Here is a 24,140-nt window from a genome sequence, read left to right as displayed (position 1 = left end):
TAATGCAAATATCTAATTAGCCAGTCATGCGGCATTAACTCAATGCATTAAAGCAGGCCGTCGTGGCCAATTGGTTCATTACAATATCATACCAATCATCAGAAGGGGAAGAAACGTGACTGCCTCACAAAATTGAATAAATACTGTGTAATCTTTAAAATTCTCCAAGTTCCAATTGGACTCAAAGGTGGAAGTGTCTTGTGAAAATTTGATGTCGGTATAGGTAGAGGAGAAGGTTCTGCCTGTAACGTACAATTATGGAGTAATCATATATACCTATACAGTAAACCTGACGGCACATTACCTCTTGGTCATCTTGGCTCTTAAACGTTGCAACAATCCTAACTGAAATATTTTAACATATTTTAAATAACATACAAGCAGTTGAATTAAATCATCTAAACGTGAACTTTCATCGTCTGAAAAAGATTCTGAGCTACGTTTAGTGAATGACGATTAAACATACAAATGCGACAAAGATACAAAGAGACGCTCCCAGTTACAGTGAAGCCTCTTTCGCCATCACCTGTTTCTTTGTATTACTCTCCGGTTTCAGTAAGATAATGTAACATTTCGGTGCAAAAATACAGATAAGCAGACCGAAGCTCGATGCCCAGATAGCGAACACCTCTACAGCCGCAGTGTACTTTCCTGGAGAGCTCACATAAGCCGGAATAAATGTTATCCAAACAGCGCAAAAGATCAGCATGTTGAAGGTGATGTACTTGGCGTCGTTAAAACTGTCCGGGAGTTTCCGGGCAAAGAAAGCAAGCACTAAACGCACGATGGACAACAAAACAATATAGGCCGAAACGAAGTAAAAAGCTGTCAATGAGCCCACGTGACATTCCAGAATAATAATGTCTCTGTAATGGCTCATGTTCTTCAGTGGATAGGGAGGTGATACGCTTACCCAGAGAAGGCAAGCTAAAACTTGCAGAAAGGTAACGATGAAGACACCCAGACGTTGCTGCGTCGGTCCCAACCACTTTCTCACACTGCTGTCGGGAAGAGTCGCCTTAAAAGCAACCACGACAAGGATGGTTTTGCCCAAGATGCAGGAAATGCAGAGAACGGACACAATTCCAAATGATGTGCATCGCAACATGTAAGACCAGCCGGTTGGTTCTCCAATGAAGGCGAGCGAGCAGATGAAGCAGAGCAGGAGGGCAAAGAGTAGCAGGAAACTGAGCTCGGAGTTGCTTGCTTTGACCATTGGTGTTTCTCGATAGCGGTAAAAAATCACAGCGGTGACCAAGGTAAAAGCGACCCCCACGAGAGCAAGCATCACTAATACAAACCCCAGAACTTCTCCAAAGGAAAGAAACTCACCTTTCGTAAGGACACAGTGGGTTTTGGCCCGATTGGACAAGTATTCCGATGGACACTTGATGCAATCTGTCGAATCTGGAAAAAAATGTGATGAGAATGTGTGAGATCATTCAAATGCGGAATTGAGGAGCATTGCTTTTCCTCTCATAACTTACCAGTGACGTTGCTGATCTCACCCTCTGCGCACTCTCCACAGTCAAAACAACATATGGGCTGCCCTTTCCGGCTGACTTTTCTTGTCCCAGGAAAACAGGGCTCTGAGCCAATTGCTCGTGGGATCTGAATCAAGAGAAAACAACTTCATGCAACCTGTTGGATATGTAAGTGCACCCACTGAGCATGCTGAACAGCTAACAAAATACAGTAACCGTAAAATAGAGCCTGAGCGGTAAAAGGAAGGCCTATGTCCAGTGAACGTTGAACAAAGCAATAATAGTGTGATCGATGTGAAGAAACAAAAGATGGCTGCTAAAATGATACTTGGCAAAACTGGAGAAGCAATCGCATTTTGAGTCATAGCAGATGATAACTTTTGTGTTTAGAAACTATGAATGTGTCCTTGAATAAGGAGCAGCAAATGGCCACAGCTCATTTTACTGTCTGGAACGGCTACGGTGTTAGATGCAGAGACTAAATCGTGTGTTTTTATTCTATCAATCGGTTTACACCTAATATCAGGATCATCCGGGAGCCCGAAGAGTAGGTTGCTAGGATATACAGGGAGGTAGTTGCAATCTAGGGGACAGCTAACTAGGGAACCAACAGGACCAGGAAAGAGGATAGACAGCGACTGCAGAGTACCTGAGTGGGCGTTCCACTCAAAATGATATTGAGCGGTTCAGGATGACCTAGCAAAGCAATGGCACACCGGTCACTTTTCAGGAGCTGGTGTGAAAGAGAGAGCTGTAGTGATAGGGATTCCATTGGTTGGGGGAACAGAGAGGTGTTTTTGTAGACGAGAAGAAGGTTGCTGGAACGTTTGAAGCCTCCGAAGTGCCAGGGTCAGGCATATCTTACAAATCGATCACAGTATTCTTAGATGAGTAGCCAGAGGCCGTAGTTCACGCTGGTAGGACTGATATACCACTGATATGGGTAAGAAGGATGCCAAGGTTATGCAAACTGAGTTCAGGAAGTTAGTTGCTAAGCTTAAGGAACTTGGTCCTTACGTTGGTTAGTTGTGGTTCTGATATCTAGAGTGCTATCCGTGTCAAATACTGGGGAGACCAGAAATGGGAAGGTTATCCCACTTAGTAGGTTGTCTTCCGGCAACTGTGTAATCGGTATGTGGGAGGCCGACCGATGAGAATCTTTAAGAGAACAGTGTTTGCATATTCAAGTCCAAATAAAAGGCAGAGATTACAGGTTTCGGGAACTTTGGTTTCATGTGACATTGAAACCCTGCTTAAGAAAAATATAGTAAGTGCAGAATATAAACAATGCAAGAGAACAATGAAGAAGGAAGTCCGCAAGGCTAAAAGAATGGACGAGGTTGCTCTAGAAAATAAGTTGGCAGACAATCATAAAAGCTTCTACAGATATATTAAGAGTACGATGATAGCAAGGGACAAAATTGGCCTTCTGAGAGATCATCCAGGCAATCGATATGTGGAACCAAAAGAGATGGGTGATATCTCAAATGTCTTTTTTTTTTTGCATCTGTATCTAATCGGGAGCTATACATGGTATCCATTCAATTAAAGCAGAACAATGAGTTCATGGACCGTTTACAGATTACATATGAGGAGGTGATTGTTGTCTTCATGAGATTTAAGTATTTCGATAGAGATGGACTGGTTAGGATTTGCCAACAAGGTTTAGTGCGTGTTAGTTCGTCTCGAACCAATCTTATAGTTTTTCTTGTGAAAGTTAGCAAGAATGCTGATGGAGGCAAGGCGGTGGATGCTGTGCACTAGACCTTAGAAAGGCCTTTAACAAGGTCCCACAAGGAACGTTGGTCAAAGAGTTCCAGTTGTTAGGCATTCAAAATGAGGTAGTAAATTGGATTGGACATGGGCTTCTTGGCAGCAGGCAGAAAACTGTAGTAGATGATATAACATCGTATATTTACAGTGACTGCGAGAAAGCATATTAATCATTTATTTAAGAACAATATACATTCGTACAATGATTCGGGTTCCCTAAGTAACAGAAAATAAAAACTGCATATTCAACAAATAGATTTAGGTAAAAACGCGCAGAAAGTATACCTTCCCTTGATTAGGTGCACTACTTGTCTAAAACAAAGAAAGTGAGAGAAGTCCCCTTCCATGTGATATTTAAGACGCGGGATATTTGGAACTGGAAATCAAGCGTCTAACCATGAGAAAAGCATCTTTAGTTTCTAATTCACTAATCAGGACAAAGCAACTTTTGACAGCAAATCCCACCCCGACAGGACAGATGGGTGTTTTTCTATCCGGAGGTCTGTAACTAGTAGTGTGCCGCAAGGATTGGTACTGAATCAGTTCTTAATGGTTATCTATATCAATGATCTAGATAGATAGACCATACAGATAGGTAGGCCATACAATATGTTTTGGAACTTTGGCCTTCATAAACGAATGCATTGACTACAGCAAGTGGGATGGTATGTTGAAGTTGCAGAAGAGAATGTTGAGACCTAATTTGGATTATTGTGTGCAGTTCGGTCACCTATCCGGAAAAAAATGTCAATATGAATGAGAAGTGGCAGAGGAACCTTAACAAGCATGTTACCAGGACATGAAGACCTATGTTAAAGGGAAGGTTTCTCCCGATTGGGACATAATTCCCTGAGGATTAGAAGAATTTGTGGAGTTATTATAGAGGTGTACTAAATTATGAGGGCTTTAGACAGAAGCTTTCAAAATTTAAAAGAACTTTGAATAGGCATGGACAGTTATGGTTCGGATTCAGGTCGATGGATCCAGTTAGATTAATAGTGTGGTATGGACTAAATGGGTGGAATATGGAAGATTTATCAAAGCTTGCAACGGGGTTTCGGTCAATCGGACTAGGTAGATTAATAGTTCAGCATGGGCTAGGTGGGCAGAAGACCCTGCCTCTGTGCTGTAGTGTTCCATGAATTTATGAGTATATGACTAAAAAAAACAAGTTACCGTTTAGCAACCCTGTTTTCAAATTTAATGAATTTAATTGCGGGAAGAGAAACAGAAGATTTAGTTAGAAAATGACGCATAGGATTAGGCCATTGGCTGATCGGCAGAAAACAGAGCGTCAGAAAAGAAAAGAGGAGCCTATTCTGCCTGGCTACTGGTTCCAAGTGGAGTTCCACAGTAGCCAGAGCTAGGATCGCTACGGTGTATGTCAATGATTTTGACTATGGTATTAATGGATTTGTGGAAACATTTGCCGATGATACAGAGATAGGTGGAGGAGCGGGTATATTTGATCAAACAGAGAGCCGGCAGAGAGACGTAGATAGTTCAAGCGACGAGGCAAAGAAGTGGCAAATCAAAGGACAAATGTTGGCAAATGTTGGAAAGAATATGATCATGCACTTTGGTGGAAGAAATAAACGGGAAGACCGTTATTTAGATCGGGAAGTAATTCAAAATGCAGAAATGCAAAGAGACTTGGGAATCCTTGTGCAGGATACCCTAACTGTTGACCTGCAGCTGAAGTCGGTGGTGAAGAAGGCGAATGCAATGTTGTCATTCATTTCCAGAGGCATAGAATATAAGAGCAAGGATGTGAAGTTGATGCTCTAAAGACTCTCATGGGACCATGCTTGGATTATTATGAGCAGTTTTGGGCTCATTATTTTAGAAATGGTATACGGACATTGGAAAGGTTTCTGAGAAGATGAGCAAGAATGATTCCAGAAATGAAAGGTTTACCGTATATGGAACTTCCAGTAGCTCTTGGGCTGTATTTCCTGGAGTTTAGGAGAATGACGGGGATCTCATAGAAATATTCCGAATGTTAAAATGCCTGAACATAATAGATATGGCAAAGTTATTTCCCATGGTAGGGAAATCTAGGCCAGGGGTCACCGCCTCAGGATTGAAGGACGACTATTTAGAACAGATATAAGGAAAAATTAATTTAGTCATAGAGTGGTACACCTGTGGAACTTTTTACCACGAGAGGTAGTGGAGCCCAAGTGATTGGAAGTACTTTAGTCAGAGACAAACATGTTCTTTATCAGCCAGGATATCAAAGGGTATAGCGAGAAGGCAGGGGAGTGGGGATTGCTAGATGAATTGCATCACCCCATGAATGAATGGCGGGACGGAGTCGATAAGCCGAATGGCCTACTTCTGCTCCTATATCTTAAGATCTGATGGTCTAACACACACGAGGGCAGAGACACCGAAATTTCAGGAACATCTCAGAAACTAAACGTCTACGCGCCTGAGTTTGAAATATTGAGGGTCTTACCTCTTTATTGTTTCCATTTGTTGCATACTCTCCAACTGCTCACGCGATGGCAGTATCTATCTTTAGCACTTATACCTTTGAATAACAATATCTCTTGTACTCGGAAGCTCTAAAGAAAAGAGACCAACGTGTCGAGACTGCACTTCATACATTAAGCTAGTGCAATATCAACAATATCTGTTCCACAGTATTACCAGTATGCCAGGCAAGCAACTTTTCAATTCGCCAACATAAATCGATGGTAAAAGAATGCCATACCGTATTTCCAGTCGTGCTCCATATAACATCTCCGATATTAATGATTAGTTTCCGGCCTGCCGCAGCCGAACCGTCATACTACCCAATGTTTACAATGTCAATGGTACCCTTCAGATTCACTTGCAAATTCACGAATTCGTATCTTGGCACCGGGTCCCCATTTTCATCAAAGCATACAGTTTCTCCCGTTTTCGCTGTGAAATTCACGGTGCGGATGTAGTGCAGTAAATGGTAGTGAGGTGGGGAGATGTGTGGAGGGTATAGAATGAAGAAACAGACGGTTATATTCTTTAACCTGCGTATGGATTCTGTCCACGTAAATAAATGCACACACATTTTCAGCAAAAGCAAACATACGAAATGTGATGTTTAACTATCACCCAATAAAAAAGATCGGCATTTTAAAACCTGCTCAGTGACAGTGCAGGGTGTTTAAGGAAAACATGGAAACATAGAAACATAGTAAACTTAGAACACGATAAAGGTTATTCGGCCCACAATGCTGTGCCGAACATATACTTACTTTAGGAATTACAGAGAGTTACCCATAGCCCTCAAATTTTCGCAACACCATGGACCTATCCAAGAGTCTCTTAAAACACCCTTTTTTATCCGCCTCCAACCCTGTCGACGGCAGCCCATTTCACGCCCTCACCACCTTCTGCGTAAAGGTTTTGCCTCTGACATCTCCTCTGTACCTATTTCCAAGCAGCTTAAAACTGTGCCGTCTCATGTTAGCCATTGCAGCCCTGGGCAACAGCCTGTGACTCTACACCAGCCTCTGACTCTACACAGGATCAATGCTTCTCATTATCTTACACACCTCTGTCAAGTCACCTCTCATTGTCCGCTGCTCCAAGGAGAAAAGGCCAAGTTCTCTCAGCTTATTTTCATAAGGCACGCTCCCCAATTCAGGCAACATCCTTGGAAATCTAGCTTCCAAATCCTTCCTGTAATGAGGTGACCAGAACTGAGCACAGTACTCCAAGTGGGGTCTGACCAGGGGCCTATATAGCTGTAACAATACCTCTCAGCACTTGAACTCAATCCCAAGGTTGATGAAGGCCAATATGCCTTCTGAACCACACAGTCAACCTGCACGAAAGTTTTTAGTGTCCAATGAACTCGGACCCCAAGATCCTTCTGATTCTCCATCCTGCCAATTGTCTTCCGATCAATTCTATATTCTGCCATCATATTTGACCTATCAAAATGAACCACCTCGCTCTTATCTAGGTTAAACTCCAACTTCCACTCTTCAACCCCGTTTTGTATCCTATGGATGTCCGGCTGTAACCTGTGACAGACCTTCACACTATTCACAACACCCCCAACCTTTGTGTCATCAGCAAATTTACTAACCCATCCCTTCACTTCCTCATCCAGGTCATTTTTAAAAATTACGGAGAAGGGTCCCAGAACAATGCCAGAAGCACACCCCTGGTCACAGACATCCATGCAAAATATCACCCGTCTGCAACTACTGTTTGCCTTCTGTGGGCAAGCCAATTCTGGATCCACACAGGAAGGTCCCCTGAGATCCTATCCCTCCTTACTTCCTCAATAAGCCTTGCATGGGGTACCTTGTTAAATGCCTTGCTGAATTCCATATGCAATACATCTACTGTTTACTTTCATCAATATGGTTAGTCGCATTCTCAAAAAATTCAATCAGTCTTGTAAGGCACGACCTGCCTTTGACATAGCCATGCTGACTATTCCTAATCATATTCTGCCTCTCTAAATGGCCATAAATCCTGCCTTTCAGGATGTTCTGCATTAACTTACCAACGACTCAATAATATAGCTCCCGAGGATCACCAGGTATAACTACTGAATGAGAAATTGTAGACTGCGGGTCTAAGGTAGAGACTTAAATTCCTATCTGAGGACGGCCGGACACTGAAAAACCGCAAGGATGCAGTGCTGTTCGATGTAAAGTCTGTTAGTTGTTGCCCCTTCCCAACAACTATTATAGAATAATAAAGTCTACAGGGAGCTACTCTCCGGAAAGCAGAAGAGTTCTAGTAGTGACCTTTCCAACGTCCAACCATGAACCAATACCCTTTGTAAAGGATACAAGCGTGAATCACACTGTTATTGGGGAAGATTTAATCTCTGTGCATGAGCCGCACCATTCTCCACTGATTAATTAATCGACGTATTAAACATTTGAAGCCCGTTTCTGAGACTTAATGTTTGACGACCACAAAAGGAATTCGTTGTTTAAATAAATTGGACTGAGTTTCATTACCCACCAAAGAAAATAGAACACGTGTTCTAAAACGTAGTCACACATGATGCCTTTGTAGTTACACTACTTGCTTTAGTAAAGGAATTACAAGCTTACCTGCCACGGTTGGAAATTTGCAATAAGCGTACATGTATTATTTGAAAAGGGTCCTTCGCCTTCTACACAGTTTAACAGATTATGAAGTGCGTGGGCGATAGAGTAGACAGCTGCATACACATGGTATGAAATCCCGTCCATTACTACCGGAAGGTAGTCACTTTCTATCTCTTCCACCAGTTCCTTCCCTGTGCATTGCCGAACTTGACTTGAAGAGTTTTGCTGCCTTGTCCCGTTGTCGGTGGTAAAAGAGCATGTGAATAAAGTTTCCCAAAACTCTGTCACCAAAATATTCGCAGGAAAGTTCGAAGGATGGACGTGCAGTAGATGATTTCTCAGACCACCTAGCTCTGTCCTGCGGGTGGTAGGACCGATTGTGCCTGCGAGATAAATCACTCTTTCTTCAGGAAGGAGGAGGTTTTCTGTCACCCACGCCTCATTTCCAATCCACTGCATACCAGTTACATTTTGACGCAAAATTTCGTTCAATAAAACTCTCATATCACCAACGTTAACAAAAGCCACTACCACTTTAGTGGACGCCTGTTTAATGATTTGGACAAGTTTCCTGATTTTCTCTGGCGGGTCGGTCCTATAGAATGTCTCAGAGTAAGCAATACACACACCGAGCTTTTCTGCATGTTCTATAAATCCTTGCATTCCAAAATTACCATAATCGGTGTTACTTCTAATGGTTCCAGTCCAAGTCCAACCAAAGGTTCTTACCAGCTCAGCTAAAATTTTGGACTGGTATAGATCGCTGGGAATAGTTCTGAAAAACGTGGGGTATTCTGTCTTATCGCTGAGACAGGAGCAGGTGGAGTAGTAACTAACCTGTTGAGATCAAGATAAATCGATGAATAATTGGGTCCGAGATTTGGCTATGAGTGACTCATACACGGTACCTTTACCAATTCTTTGCGAACCCTTTTATGATTGTACAATTTAATAGGCATCCGTTAGTCTCGTGAGACCATGGATTTGTGCCTTGGAAGGTTTACAGGGCGCAGGCCTGTACGAAAGACCGGCAGTTGCCCATTCTGCAAGTCTCCCCTCTTCACGCCACCGATGTTATCCAAGGCAAGGGCACGAGGGCCGATACAGCTTGGCACAGGAGGCGTCGCAGAGCAATGTGTGGTTAAGTGCCTTACTCAAGGACACAACACGCTGCCTCAGCTGCGGCTTGAACTAGCGACCTTCAGAACACGAGACTGACGCCTTAACCTTGGCCACGCGCCAACACAAAACCGTAATATTGAATATGCATCACGAAAATTATACAGTGTGTTACTGGCATAATTTACAACGTTGTATAAACTACTTATAAGTTCTGTTAATCAATCTCTGGTTAGCCAAATCAGGATTCAGCTTGTAATTCTGGATATAAATCAAAGGAATGCTGTAGTGGCTTTGGAGTAGGCGCAAGAGAGATCACCAGGCAGTTACTTGGATTAGAGGACATGTACTAACAGAACAGTGAGGACAAATTCGATCTGCCTTCCCTGGAATTAGGGGGACCTTACAGAAGTATATAAAATTATGAGGCATAGATAAAATTGTTACAGGGAAATTTATCAGAGATTAATTTGTATTCTTGAAGTTTGTTCTTTTTTTACTGGCGTATAAAAACACTCTGGCATATTTCAACTGCTGCAAAATCTCATGATATAAACAAACAATATGTTGGAATTCTAAGTTAAGATATTCTTATTTAAACTCCTATTACATGGGGCTATATTTTTGTATTGCTTATAATGAACTGCTGGTACAGTCAGAGTAGAGATGAAGTCAATTATCTGAGACATTACCAGTGGAATCCCAAAGGAACCAATTGTTCTTGCGGTTACAATCGAATTTGTAGAAATTTGGCAGCCAACAACGGCAGCGACGTTAGAAGAATCTCTGCATTCTTGGTATTCGATTGATTCCTCTCTATTGATCAAAGCGAGTGCTGCTTTTGAAGCTATCGCGGAGGACGAACAATCATCGTGGATCTGATACCCAAGAGTGATCCCTGGAAGGAGATTTTCGTTCTGGTTTATTTCTTCAACAGCAAAAATCATTGTCTGCGCCAGTCGAAAGCTTTCAAGCCAAAAGCTGTGGGATAAATGGAAGATGATGTGTTGAAAGTATCAGATTCGTCAATTAATCAGGAAGTGACATCACACAATCTTGAATCTTGTATATTGAAAGATTTAAAATGTAACAATTGTCTTGTTTTCTAGAAAGGGTGCTGGCGAAGGTGACCTCCGTTCATGATGGAAATTGAATGTTTGCGTTTTCACCAATTCAGGATACAGAATATGTTCCATTTCACAGTAAACACAACTCAAGAAACTATATAGGAGAATCCTGGAAAGGTACCGACATACTAGCATGTAGCCGACCTCACAAATACATGAATAACGAGGTCATGGCAACACACAAAGTGCCTAAGTAACTAAGGTTCCTAAGGTCAGCTGGGAGGATCATCGCGTTCTCTCTTCCCGCCATTACAGACATTTACACCACACGCTGCATCCGTAAAGCAAACAGCATTATGAAGGACCCCACGCACCCCTCATACAAACTCTTCTTCCTCCTGCCATCTGGCAAAAAGCACTGAAGCATTCGGGCTCTCACGACCAGACTATGCAACAGTTTCTTCCCCCACGCCATCAGACTCCTCAATACCCAGAGTCTGGACAGACACCAATCTACTGCCCTCTACTGTGCCTATTGTCTTGTTTATTATTTATTGCTATGCCTGAACTGTTTTGTGAACTATGCATGCCTGGGTAGGTCTGTAGTCTAGTGTAGATTTTGTGTTGTTTTACGTAGTTCGGTCTAGTTTTTGTATTGTTACATGTAGCACCATGGTCCTGAAAAACGTTGTCTCGTTCTTACTATGTACTGCACCAGCAGTTATGGTCGAAATGACAATAAAAAGTGACTTAACTTGAACTCAGCATGTCAAAAGGCATCTACGGAGGAAGTGGACACTTGACGTTTTGGGCTGGCACTCTTCCTCAGGACTGGAAAGGAAAAGTCTCAAAGTTGGAGGGCAGCAAACTTTCCAGTTCTGATGAAGGTTCTCGGTCCGAAACATCGTGCGCTTATTCTCTTCCATAGATGCGGCTTCAGCCGCTGAGTTCCGCCAACACTTTTTGTGTGTCGATGAAGAGTTTCAGCATCTGCATTATCTCCTGTGTGTTTGAAACGAGGACGGAGTGCGTTTAGTTGATGAGAGATTCTGTAGGCGCTCTGTAATAGGCAGCTTATTGACAGAGAATGATCGGAATCCCGCGTTGCAAGTGTTGTATTTGGGTACCGCTGACTACAGATCTTATTGACCCAAAATGTGGTAATTTTATGGTGGGAAAGTTGGTATAGATTTTAATAAAAACACAGGAAATTCTACCTATGCTGGAAATCTTTAGTAGCACACACAAAATGCTGGCGGAACTGCTCAATTCAGCGAGCATCTGTAGGGAGGAATGACTTTTCGACCTGTAGCCGTTCATCAAGATCATAATAATATAAATGTTCGTGCTATTTTCCAGTAATTCCCGTCAATATATCAGAAATGAATTCTAATGCGTGATATCAATCAAATTAAACTACACAGTAAGCATATAAATGTTGATCATATTTCAGAGAACAGTTATGCTAATTTTTTTAAACTGAAATTCAATGCATATCTAAACTAATCCCTCAGCGCATATCTGGATTGATATCTAACTTTAACTGGTTCTCACGTAGTAATAGAGATTTATTATGGGAAAGTGATACCATTTCCCATTTAAAGAGAAATTGAAATCCAAATGCTATCTCCGTTTAGACACTGGGACAATCTGGCAATTCCTCATTGAAGGAATTTCAAAGCATCTTAAAAAAAACATTCTATCTGGATGCACCTTGGCTAGGTATGGAAGCTTCTTTATCTGAGACAGCAAAAAGCTGCAACGTGTTGAGTACACGGCTCAGCATATCATGGAAGCTACCATTTCCGCATTATTTACACTTCTTTCTGCTCGACAAAGCAGCCAATATAGCTAAGGACCACATCAACCTTGGGGCATTTTACCAACAACTTTCTTCATCTCATCTCTCCAGCCACCCATCCTCCTACTAACTTGGATTCACTTACTACCAATTAACTTCTACTCTTCCGCACCCCTCTAGCAGGTTCGCAATCTGACTTCTTCCCCCTCCGTTATCAAGCTGGATTAAAGTTGGCGGCCCGACTGTTTATTTCCCTGCATAGAAACTGCCTCAGTTGTTAAATACCGAAGGCAGGCCACTTTAAATTTCACAGAAGAACTAGTGAAATCTGTCCTCTGTGCATGATGAAGGACAGAGTTACTTATTTTAATAAACCTAGTAGATCAGGTAGGATGTGTTTCTAATGGAAGGATTCGACCCGAAACGTCGACTTCCAATTTTCTTTGATAGATTCTAACTGTCCCGCTAAGTTGCTGCAGCAGTTAATGTTTATTTTAACATTTTAAAAAGTCATTAATCATCTGTTGTATTTTATGTCTCCACTGAGTATATCGATGTCAGAGAATACCCAACATCTCTTATGGAATAAACAACAATACAATGTGGAGTATCACCGACCATAGTAAATACCTTGAAAGTGGCTCATTTCCTCCAGCTAGAGTGTATTCAACAAGCTGTTGAGATACCATGATCTCCAGCGAAAGTGTACCGCCAGAGGTAAAAGTAATTAACGGGTTTCTCTGGGATCTCTGAGATGGAGAATTTTAACAATACCAATATTCCAGTAAAACCACCTTCTCTGTGCCATTATTTAATTTGTTTTAATCACATACAGGCAATGAAACTGTTGAATAACATATACACTTATGCAGACACAAGAGATTTGTGGTGAACATTATTTTGACTATTTTACTTTGATAGACGAAGTTAAAATTGCTATCCCTATATGCTGAATCGGTATCACTAATAGACAACGAGAAAGGGACATACAATTTTCAGGTGGTAAGTGGTTTTCAAATTCAGAGATCTAATATATGGGTAAGAAGAATTTCTACCAGTCAGAATGGTGACGAATTGTTAATCAACATGAGGCAAACTCACCTTTTACACCCAATCTTTTGCGGGGGAAATGTAAATGGATGGTTGTCGTGAATCGGATCCATATGTAATGGAAATATTCCTCCGATCACGATATCTCCATTCATGGAAAAATCAGGCAAATTGACTCCTGCTCGACGTTGACAGAAGATTCCTAGCATTTCTGGTGTACCGGCGAACAACAGCAAAAACAGAAACGCAGACATGACTCCGTTGTAGGGACTTTTTACGTTTAGAGGAAGGAACATGGATTTATAGCTTCTCAATGAAGAACTAAAGATGTCTCATGGCAGTTTATATCTACTGCAACAATTGTCTTGTATTAAGTCTCTGATGATAACATGGTACACGAGGGGCTCATGTATTGATGCTTGTACATCTGTCTAATAGCTGGGGAAAATCACAGAGTAGGGAAATTTGCCCTCCCAGTAGAGCGTAAATACTTTCTAAAGAAACAAGGATGAATCTTCAGTGTATGAAGGTTTTGCGTTACTTGACACCTGATTTGCAATTCAGTCATGTGTCACCTGGTCCCATCGTGAAAAACGTTATTATGACAATATATCATGAGGAAAATCTGTGTGTGGGCCACAAAACATGCGATCTGTTCCCTTCACCAATAAATGCCCTACCACTACAGATCGCCTTAACTTCACCAACCACACTTTTCCTTCTGAGACAAAAATCCAAACAGTGCCAGTTACCTGATCGTAGTGGCTTTCCTCTGCTACGTGATCACCGACCAACTACATGTCTAAACATTTACCTCTATTGTTGATGGGAATGGCCACAGGGGCGCTGTACATTGGCTGTCCTTCCCCCCCCCCCCCCCCCCCGTGGTTATGCAGTTACCCGTGCCCTGCACGCTGGGAGTAGCTAAAGTGGTGCTAGAAAGTTTGTGAATTCTGTAGAAATTTATCTATTTCTGCATATATATGACCTAAAATGTGATCAGATCTGTCCTGAAGCCAGATAAAGAGGTCCCAACTAAATAAATAATGTAATACAGAACATTATATTTGTTCAGTTCATTACAGGAAAAAATGAACTAATATTGCATGTATTTGTTGGAAAATAATGTGAACCTTTCAGGTAATGCCTTCTACAAAAGCTATTTAGACTCAGCTGTTCCAATCAATGAGAACTGATTGGATGTATGGGTTGGAGAGGGGACCTGCCCGATAAAGATACACACAACGTCAGTTTACTCATCGAGATCTCGAGAAAGATCTGTTCATGTGCACCATGCCCCAACCACAACAGCTTTCCGAGGACCTGAGAAAAGATTTGCATGGAGCAAGTAAAGACTACACGCGCAGTTCTGTGGTCCTTAGTGTTCATTAGAACACACTAAGAGAAAATACCTGCAAAATTAGGAAAATGCGAGCTGATGTTTCTCTCCCTAGAAGTGGGAATCCTGCAAAAATCACACCCAGAGTACAACGTGCAACGCCGAAAGAAGTGATAAAAAAAACCCTGGAGTAATAACAAAAGGATGGCGGAAACCTCTCGAACTTGCTAAAATCTCTGCTCATTTATGCACTATCAGAAAAAACACTGAGCAAGAATGCTGTTCACTGAAGGAACCCACGGAGGCAACCACTGTTTCACTAATATGAACCAAAGTAATGCAGGACCTCCGTGAAAGCATAAATATGTAGCCGATTGAGCAGTTCGCTTGCTCGATAAGTAGAACTCTTACCCGGTATTGCTTGCCTTCAATCAGATGTCCCTGCAGGCAATATATTTTATTCTGCATTATTCAACTTGAATTACCCCAGTATATTATGTAGTGGTTTAATCTGAATAAATAGTATGAAAGGAAAATATTTTACGACATCTTAGTACAGAAGTCAATAATGAAAATTACAATTCCAATTTGTTTTCAGGAAAGGTTGTTTCATGTTTTGGAACTTAAGATGCATCGCTGAGATTTCCCTTCAGTCTCGGTACAATTGCACACTACTACTATGATTCAACAACGAGATAAAATAGTAAGCGTTCATCATCATTATGTGCTGTGTCGTCTGACGAAGGAGAATACGGTCTCAAGACAATGACTACTCTTGGCAATTTTTTCAAAAGAATTGGTTTGTCATTGCATTCCTCAGGGCACTGACTTTACAAGGCGGATGACCCCAACCATTACCAGCATTCTTCGGAGATCGTTTGCCTAGTCAGTGGGCATAACCAAGACCTGTAAATGCATCAGCTGTTCATACGATCATCCACTACTTGCTCCCATAGCTTTAGGTGACCCGCTTGGTAGGAGGGGCGGGCGTGTTAATCAGGCTGCCCAAGGTAATCTGCAGGCTAGCGGAAAGACTTATCTCCACCCTCCCCACCCACCCCCTAACCAAGGGTTATGGGGAATGAAAGTTAAGATCTGCAAGATGTTCCAAAGAAAACTAGACAAAAGTTCAAAATCTGCAAAGCTGACTTTGTCAGGAGTCGTGCTTAATCAGGATGGATTCGTTGGGCAGACGAGACTGCTTTCAAGATACTCAGACACCAGGTAATGAGGTATACCTGTCCACCTCCTCGTTAATGCAAATATCTAATCAGTCAAGCACCTAGCAGCAACGCACTGCATACAAAACGTGCAGAAAACGTCAAGCAGAACATTTGTTGTTCAGACCATGGACCATAATGATGACGAAATGTGGTATATGTGACTTTAAATGAGGAATACATACTTGTGCTAGACGAGGTTTCGTTTAAGTAGCACGCCCTTACAGCAGAACAGCATCCCTGTACGCCCTGTCCGTTGAACATCAAAGTGGATGGACGACAGCAGTAACCTAATAAAGTGTCTACTGAGTTTAATATTCTGTACCTGTATGAAAAGACAGCGTAACTGTGATAAGCTTAATCATTGGCTAAATTGTATTGGTTCAGAACGCTGCTTGCGAGTAAGTGAATAAATGTTGTTCTTAAACCAAAACTTTATGAAATAGTGAAGCTACACTAGGCCAGAAATATCAGGATTGAAGTGATGTAGACAGCTGATAGACAATCGTGATCATTATATTGTTACTCCGCAAAACTCTCAAAGAATCTATACATTCTGTATAGAACACAGTTCATGGACAGAAGTGAATATAATTTAGTAGATAGAAGGTGTAGGTACGTGTTAAGTTGGTAATTTCGTCAGCGCGTGTGCAGTGAGCTACCATTTAAGTATATGAATGGTATATAAGACCAGACAAGGATACTTGAGCTAAATGTTTGGACACCATCAGTATAAAGGAAAATGTTGCTATCGGTAATACGGGTTATTGTGCCAGTACATCAAGAAACGAATGAGATCAACAAAGATTTATAAACAGCAAATCGCTCTTTTATTAAATACATTCAGAGTTCCGGGAGGTTCCAAGATCTGATCAAGGTGATATAGCCAGTTTAGATTTTATGAAGTATATCAGAAATGTTCCATACATAAAGTTGTTCGACAACTTTAAAAGGCATGGAATTGGTAATAATACACAGCCATAGTGTGCACGCGTGCAAATCAGGGAGTTGTATTTTTTTAATTGGGAAATTTGGGCTTTTCATTCAAGTCATCAAGCTACGAATTACAGTGTGTGGCAGAGATCAGATTTGGACGTCAGCTGTTCCTGATCTATATCAGCGAGGGAAACAAATATTATACTTAAATCGGATAATAATATAAATTGAAGAGGAGTTGAAGGTAGCGAGAAGCCGGTTAAGAACGCTCAAAGATCTGAAAAAGTTGAGTGAATAGGTACTTAATTACCAGATGGAAAATAATGTTAAAAAAGTGAAGTAATGTTTTTTTTAATGAAGAAAAAGGGTTTTCTTTCAACAGTAAGACACACAAAATGCAGAAGAACTCAGCAGCTCAGGCGGCAGCTGGGGAAAAATAAGTCGACGTTTTGGGTTGGGCACTTGTTCAGGAGGAAAGTAAAGGGGAAAGAAGCCAGAATAAGAAGGTAGACCAGGATAAGGCGTGTAACGCAGAAGGTAGGTAGGCCAGGTGATTGCTGGAAAAGTGAAAGGCTGGATAAGAAATAATCTGATAGGAAGGGATAGGGGAACATGGAATCGGGAGGGATATGTGGGATATTACCTTAATGATGGGGTGTTGATGAGGAGCTGGAGACCAGCCATAGTGCTTGCAAGTCACGTGGTGGTTCTGAAAGTTTACAGGGCTGAAATTTTAAACATGGCTCACAGTATGTTTTTAAGAGTGAGAGAGACAGTGAATAGGATTGTGAAGTAATTTTTCTGGCCTAGTTTAAGGAATGATGTAGTGAATTGTGTGGGCCTATTGCGAAAGGCTGCATCTGGTTATCAGTACGTGTTAACAATTGTGTGTGCTGTGTCTAGGTCCCCTGAAGCAATGTCTTTTGAAAACATCGAGGCCAAGACTGTGGAAACAGCATTCAGTAAGTTTTTCACACTGGTAGGTCTGCCCAGAGAAATTCAATTTGACCAGGGCAGTAACTTTACTTCGAGAACATTCCACGGGATTGTTAGAGCATTGGAAGCTAAACACATGGTGTCATCTACATATCACACAGAGTCCAAGGGAGCCTTGGAACGGCTCCTCAAATCTTAAGACAATGATTAAAGCACATTGTGTGAAGAATGGGAACAACTGGGATGAGGGAGTTCCCCTCCCCTTACATATTGTTGGAGATTCGATTTGGAAGGCAGTGAAGGGTAGTTTGTTGGAACCTGTATTCAGTTGCAGGCCAAAAAGACCTTTGACCCTACTCAGAGAAGTATGGTCTGATTTAGAAAAAAATATGTCTGTGTGCTTAATTATGTTTTCAAACTCTGGGAGAGATTTAGTAGGCTTTGTGACTTTGCCAAGGAAAGTTTACAAAATGATCGAGTCCAAAATAAGACACTTAGTTGCTAGAATTGCAGCTCGGAGAATTGTTGTGGAACAAGATGGAGTCGTAGAACCTGATAATGGAGTGGAAAAGCACGTTTACTCACTAAATCTAATCTCACCAAAATGGCAGAATTCCTTTGTTTTGAAAAATATTACTGATAAGGTCCATCAGTTGGACCCAAAACCGCAGAAACAAGTGAAAGGATTTATTGGCATTTTGAAATGGTGCGCAAGTGCAGTGCATCGCGTCATTATAACTTCAGCCCAGCCTATGAAACGGCATCTTCACAGAGTGAACTTTGAGGAAAGTAAAATGGTTGAAGAAGGAATTAGAAACAAGAAAGAACAAAGAAAGAGAACGGATGACTGTATTGATAGAGTGGGGAAGTCTAAATACCTTATTAAGGTTGACCTGTTAAAAGGATATCAGGGTGTTCTTTTAACAGAGAGGGTTAGAGACATATCAACATTTGTGACACCGTCTAGACTGTATGAATACAATGTTTTATACTTCGGGATGAAAAATGCACCGGGGACATTTCAAAGTATACTCAATTCTGTGATTGGAGGGTTGGAAAGCACAGGGGTTTATATCAATGATTTAGTGGTCGGGAATGACACGTGGGAAGAGCAGATTGCGGCGGTGAAAACCTGCTTGACAGACTTCCCGAGGCCAATCTTACTGTGAACCTCGCTAAAAAGTGAGTTTGGCCATGCCACAGTTAGACATCTGGGTTATGTGGTGGGCCAAGGCCTCCTGGCTCGTGTGCAGGCCATGGTTCAAGCTATTGCTAAAGTTCCTGTTCTGACTGACAAGGAAGCTTTAAGAAGGTTTTTAGGAATGGTTGTGTATTATCATAAGTATCGTAGATTTGTTGCAAAGCTGGCAGACGATATGAAGATAGGTGAAGGACTAGGCAGTTCGGAAGAAGTAGAGAGGTCACTGAAGGACTTAGGCAGATTAGGAGAATGGGAGGGGATATTCCAGAAGTAATACATTGTCGGGAACTGTATGGTTATGCACTTTGGTGGAAGAAATGAACGCGTTGTCGATTTTCTAAATGGAGAGAAAATACAAAGAAACTCAAACTCAAATCGACTTGGGAATTCCTCTGCAAGAATATCTAAAGGTTACTTTGCTGGTTGAATCAATGATGAGGAAGCTGAATGTAATTTTAGCGTGCATTCCAAGAGCACTAGAATATAAAAGCAAAGATGTAATGTTAAAACTTCATAAAGCACTGATGAGGTCTCACTTGGAGTATTATGAACAGACTTGGGCCCCGTGTCTTAGGATAGGCGTGCTGAAATTGGAAAGGATTCTAAGGAGGTTCATGAGAATCAGTTCAGGAGTGAAGGCTTGTCGTATAAAGAGCGCTTGATGGCACTAAGCCTGTGCTCACCAGAATTCAGCAGAGTAAGAGGAAACCTCATTGAACATATGGAATGATAACTGTCTTGACAGAGTGGATATGGAGAAGGTATTTCCTATGGTGGGCGACTCTAAGAACAGAGGATGCAATCTCAAAATATGGAAGTGTCCTTTTAGAAAGGAATCTGGTGGATCTGTGGAATTCTTTATGCATGCAGCTGGGTAGGACTAGTGTTTATGTATATTTAAGGCACAGATCGATAGATTCATGGAGTGTCATGGCATGAAGAGATACAGGGAGAAGGGAGGAGACTGGCTCACCTTGATGAATTGGCGAAACAGACAATGGGTCAACCTGTCGATTCTGTTGCTACATCTTATTGTCTTAAGGCCTTAAATAAAATAAGAAAGGAACGAACCAACGAATGGATTGATACATAAATAAGCGGGTAATAAATGCAAACGTATGTAACTCTTTTATGGGGATCGTATACAAACTTGTCTCATTACATGGTCCTGCTAACAGCCACAGCACTCAACAGTAAGAAGACCCCTTTTCATTACGAATGTTATGTCTGTGTTTTATATGATTTGGCGTTCAACCAAAAAGGATGTTGTGATGTCTCAATTAACGAAACCTCAATTTTGGCCAGTGTTGTGTGAATACTACTCATACACAATGTTCGTTTGGCAAGAAATAACAGATCGTACAGCGAATAGAATTTTAAAGAAAGTAAATTTACGAATTTCAACTTTATCGAAGTTAGTGAAAAAAGAAAATAATTAAAATGAAAGAGTTCATTACAATTCACCCATTCCAAATATGAACCTAAATTTGGAGCTCACATTGAAGTTTTCTTTCCACTGAAGAGCTGGACTCGCAGTCTGCGAGGAAGCTCACGCTACATTCCGAATGTCGCTTGAAATCCCGCCAAAATAACCACGAACCCCATACATATCTCTCTCTACCCACCTCTATCTAGCAACTTTTCCTAATTCCACCATACTGATTGGCTGACACAACATTCCTAGGTTGAACATATTGGCCACTTATATTCGGTCGAAACCAACAATTCTACCAGCAGGCCACACTGTTCTTCCAGAAACTGCTAAAATGAAATATCAACAACATAACAGTAGATATTTTAACCCGGGCATTACACTCACCTGCCCCCCCACCAAATATAATGATTCTGTCGTGACTTAAACCATTATCCGTAACACAGTGTCCAAATCAATTGCTGATGAAGATGACGTATGCTAACACGTTGTTAAGGGCATGGAGCAGGAGGGGGTGTTTCCATTTTTTTATCTGGACTTTTGGCCTTTCTTCCAAGGAATGTGAGAGCTGTACAGAAGGCGTGGTTTGCACCTGAAATGGCAGGAAACGAAAATCCTTTCAGGAATATTTGCTCGCTCTGCTCGTAGTGGGTTAAATTAGACTGACTATTGTGGGAATTAGAACGCTTGAGCAGTTAGAGAAGTGGTTGTGGAGAAAGATGTTGTTAAGTCTACCTGCAAACTCTGGAATAGAACGGTTAAGTATGGTGGCACTACGGTTCTGAGTTGCGTGTATTTCAATGTAGGCTGTGCTTTAGGAAATTATGATGACTGTAGGTCATGGGACAGAAGTGCAATTATGACATTGTACCATTAGTGCAATCTGTTTACAGGAGGGGCAGGATTGGGTGCTCAATATCCCGCATTTCGGTTATGCTTGACGTGTTAGAACGGGTTAGTGCAAAAGGGGATGGGTGGCATTACCAGGTAGAGGAAATGTCACAGCTGGGCTCGGACAGCAGACGGTAGAGAGTATATTTCCTGAGGCTATATTGGTGAAAATGAGGAATAAGAAAGGCATGATCTTATTAATGGGAATATATTATAGACCACTTAGAAGTCCGCGTGTGAAATAGAGAAGGAAATTTATAGAGACAACGCAGACTGTTGCAACAGCCCTAGCGTTATGATAATAAGTGATGTTAATTTTCCACATATTTTTTGGAAAATCCGTACTGTAAACCAGGCTGCATAGAGCTGGTCAAATGTGTAACTGAAAAATATCTATGATAAGGTTTGGGGAAACTTGGTAATCGAGAGATATTGAAACCCTGCCTAAGAAAAAGGAGGTGCAAAGCAGGCATAAGCAAGTAGGAACGAATTCGGTAGTTTAGATTATAGGAGTTGAAAGGGAACACGTTGGAAAATCAAGGGGGCTGCATGAAGGCATGGGATTACTCTAGTAGAAAATGTGAAGGAGAATGCTAAGGGTTTCTACAGAAACATTAAAAGCAAAAAAAAAAGCAAATCAAATGATTGGCCCCCTGTAAGATCAGAAATGCCCTCTATGCAGGAGGCTGAAAGAGGTGGGGAAGTCCTTGAATGGAATTCTTTTTGGAAGCGGATACAAAGTCTGTAGTAGTGAGACAAATCACCAGTGAGGGGATAAGACCATAAGACATTGGACGAGCAGAAGGCCATCTGGCCTATCGAATCTGCACAGCCATTCAATCGTGGCTTATCCGGTTTCTTTTCTACTCCTCAACCCCATTTCCCGGCCTTTTCTGCCATGTTCAATCAAGAACTTACAAGTCTTTGTCTTAAATGCACCCGACGACCTGGCCTCAACAGCTGCATGTGGCAACAAATTCCACAACTTCACCACCCTTTGGCTAAAGAAATTTCTCCGCATTTCTGTTTTGAAAGAGCGCCCCTTTGTATTGAGGCTGTTCCCTTTTATCGTAGACTCGCCCGCCATGAGAAACATCGAATTATTTCTACTAGAAAAGTGCATGACCATGCATTTTCCAACATTGTATTTCATTTGCTACTTTCTTGCCCATTCTCCTAATCTGCCTAAATCGTTCTGTATCCTACCTGTTTCATCAATTCTAACTGACCCTCCATTTTGGTGCTGTAGTAATCTATTACACTACGAGTAGAGTAAAGGGCAGAGGACGTAGCTCTGGGTGACCTCGGTGCTGTGAGTACTCATGGCAGACGTGTTGCTATGTCCAGAGCACCATTCGTGCTCAGTATCAGCCCCCCACTGCAGTTCCTCCACACTTTAATTTTGTCTGCTATTTCCAGTTCTTCCCAAGTGTTTGCTACAGTGAATACTGGACACCAAAATCCTGTTACTGATATAAGAGATTGCAAATGGTCAAACGGGATTGGTTGTTGCCTGGAATCTGTTGCCTTTTTTGCGACACAGCCATACTTGTGAAATTTGTATCCTTACTTATTTTCTATAGCTTTGATTTAATTTAGTATTTCCTCCAACTGTTCATGGTGGGACAAGGTGAGTAACCACTGAATAGCATATCAGGTGTGAATTATTTTCAGCAGGAATCCTGCATACACTGGAGTTTCCTTCCAATTTGTTTCGAAAGTATTTACTCTGCTGGGATTGCCGATTTACCTCATGTTATTAGATATAGTTATTAACCATATGGAAAATTCCACAGCTCTTAGCCAGATGTACCCATAACAATACATGAGCCCCTTGTGTAAACTGCCATCATTGGAGACATGACACATCACACATAATTGTAGCAGTTGTAAAGCCCGTTGAGACATCTTCGGATCTTCATTGAGACTATATGAATATATGTTCTGCCCTTCAATCGTAACAGCTTGGTGCAATTGATCAATGTCTCCTTTTCTGCTTTTGCTGCTGCTCGTCGCATCACCAGAAACGCATGGGGTCCGTTGCAAACGTCGAGCAAATTTCAATTTGCCTGATCTGTGGAAGGATGGAGATATCATCCTTGGCGGAATATTCCAAATGCATTTGGATCAGATTCACGATTTGCATTCACTTACATTTTCCCCAAAAAACACAGTGTGTAAGTTAACCTCTCGTAGAAAGGCAATTTATTACCAGTCCGACGGGTATAATTTGTTTTTACACATTGATTAGATCTTTCAATTTGGGAGCTAATTACCATCTAAAAAGTTATATATAATATTATCATTGAGTTTTAATGGTACTCTTTAGGAATGGTGGGATAGTCATTTTAAATTTTGTGAATGAACGTAAAATAGTTCAATGTTCGCAAATGTCTCTTACGCCGTTAAAAGCATATGTTTGTTAGTCAACGAACACGTTAAATATGTGTTTCGACTTCTGGTATACATTCGCTGGAGATAGTGGTAAATTATGTACCGCAGTGCCGCATCTGAAACTCTGTAGTCAAATGAAAGTTGACATACAGTCATATGAACAAAGCAAGTTCTGCACCAGTTCACGATTATCCACTATGATGCTACACATTGTACTGTTGTCTATTCCGTGGCAGGTGCTGGGTGTTCTATGAAAGATATAATCAGTGGAGTCGTAAAAGACAGTTTATGACAGCGTTTGGGGTCTTTATGTTAATAAATACTAACCGCTGGCGGAACTCGGTGGGGAAAGGGGTGGACAGGCAGAATCTTTGGAAAGAAATGAACGTTTCGGGCGGAGACCTTCCATTGTGACCACATCATACCTGATC

At 41.5% G+C, this 24,140-nt stretch overlaps 1 protein-coding gene across 1 annotated transcript; it reads right to left on the bottom strand.

Annotated features, from left to right (window-relative positions):
- Nucleotides 1-499: 499 nt before the first annotated feature.
- Nucleotides 500-10,389, bottom strand: LOC140196974 (extracellular calcium-sensing receptor-like). The gene is made up of 5 exons (XM_072256909.1): nt 10,135-10,389; nt 8,327-9,160; nt 6,070-6,204; nt 1,488-1,611; nt 500-1,407 (listed from the first exon to the last, which is right to left on the bottom strand). Exons 1-5 carry the CDS (start codon nt 10,387-10,389, stop codon nt 500-502), a joined length of 2,256 nt encoding a protein of 751 aa, XP_072113010.1.
- Between the last annotated feature and the right edge of the window lie 13,751 nt (nt 10,390-24,140).

Source organism: Mobula birostris, chromosome 4 (assembly GCF_030028105.1).
Source record: "Mobula birostris isolate sMobBir1 chromosome 4, sMobBir1.hap1, whole genome shotgun sequence".
Taxonomy (NCBI): domain Eukaryota; kingdom Metazoa; phylum Chordata; class Chondrichthyes; order Myliobatiformes; family Myliobatidae; genus Mobula; species Mobula birostris.
This window is presented reverse-complemented; position numbering and strand designations above follow the sequence as displayed.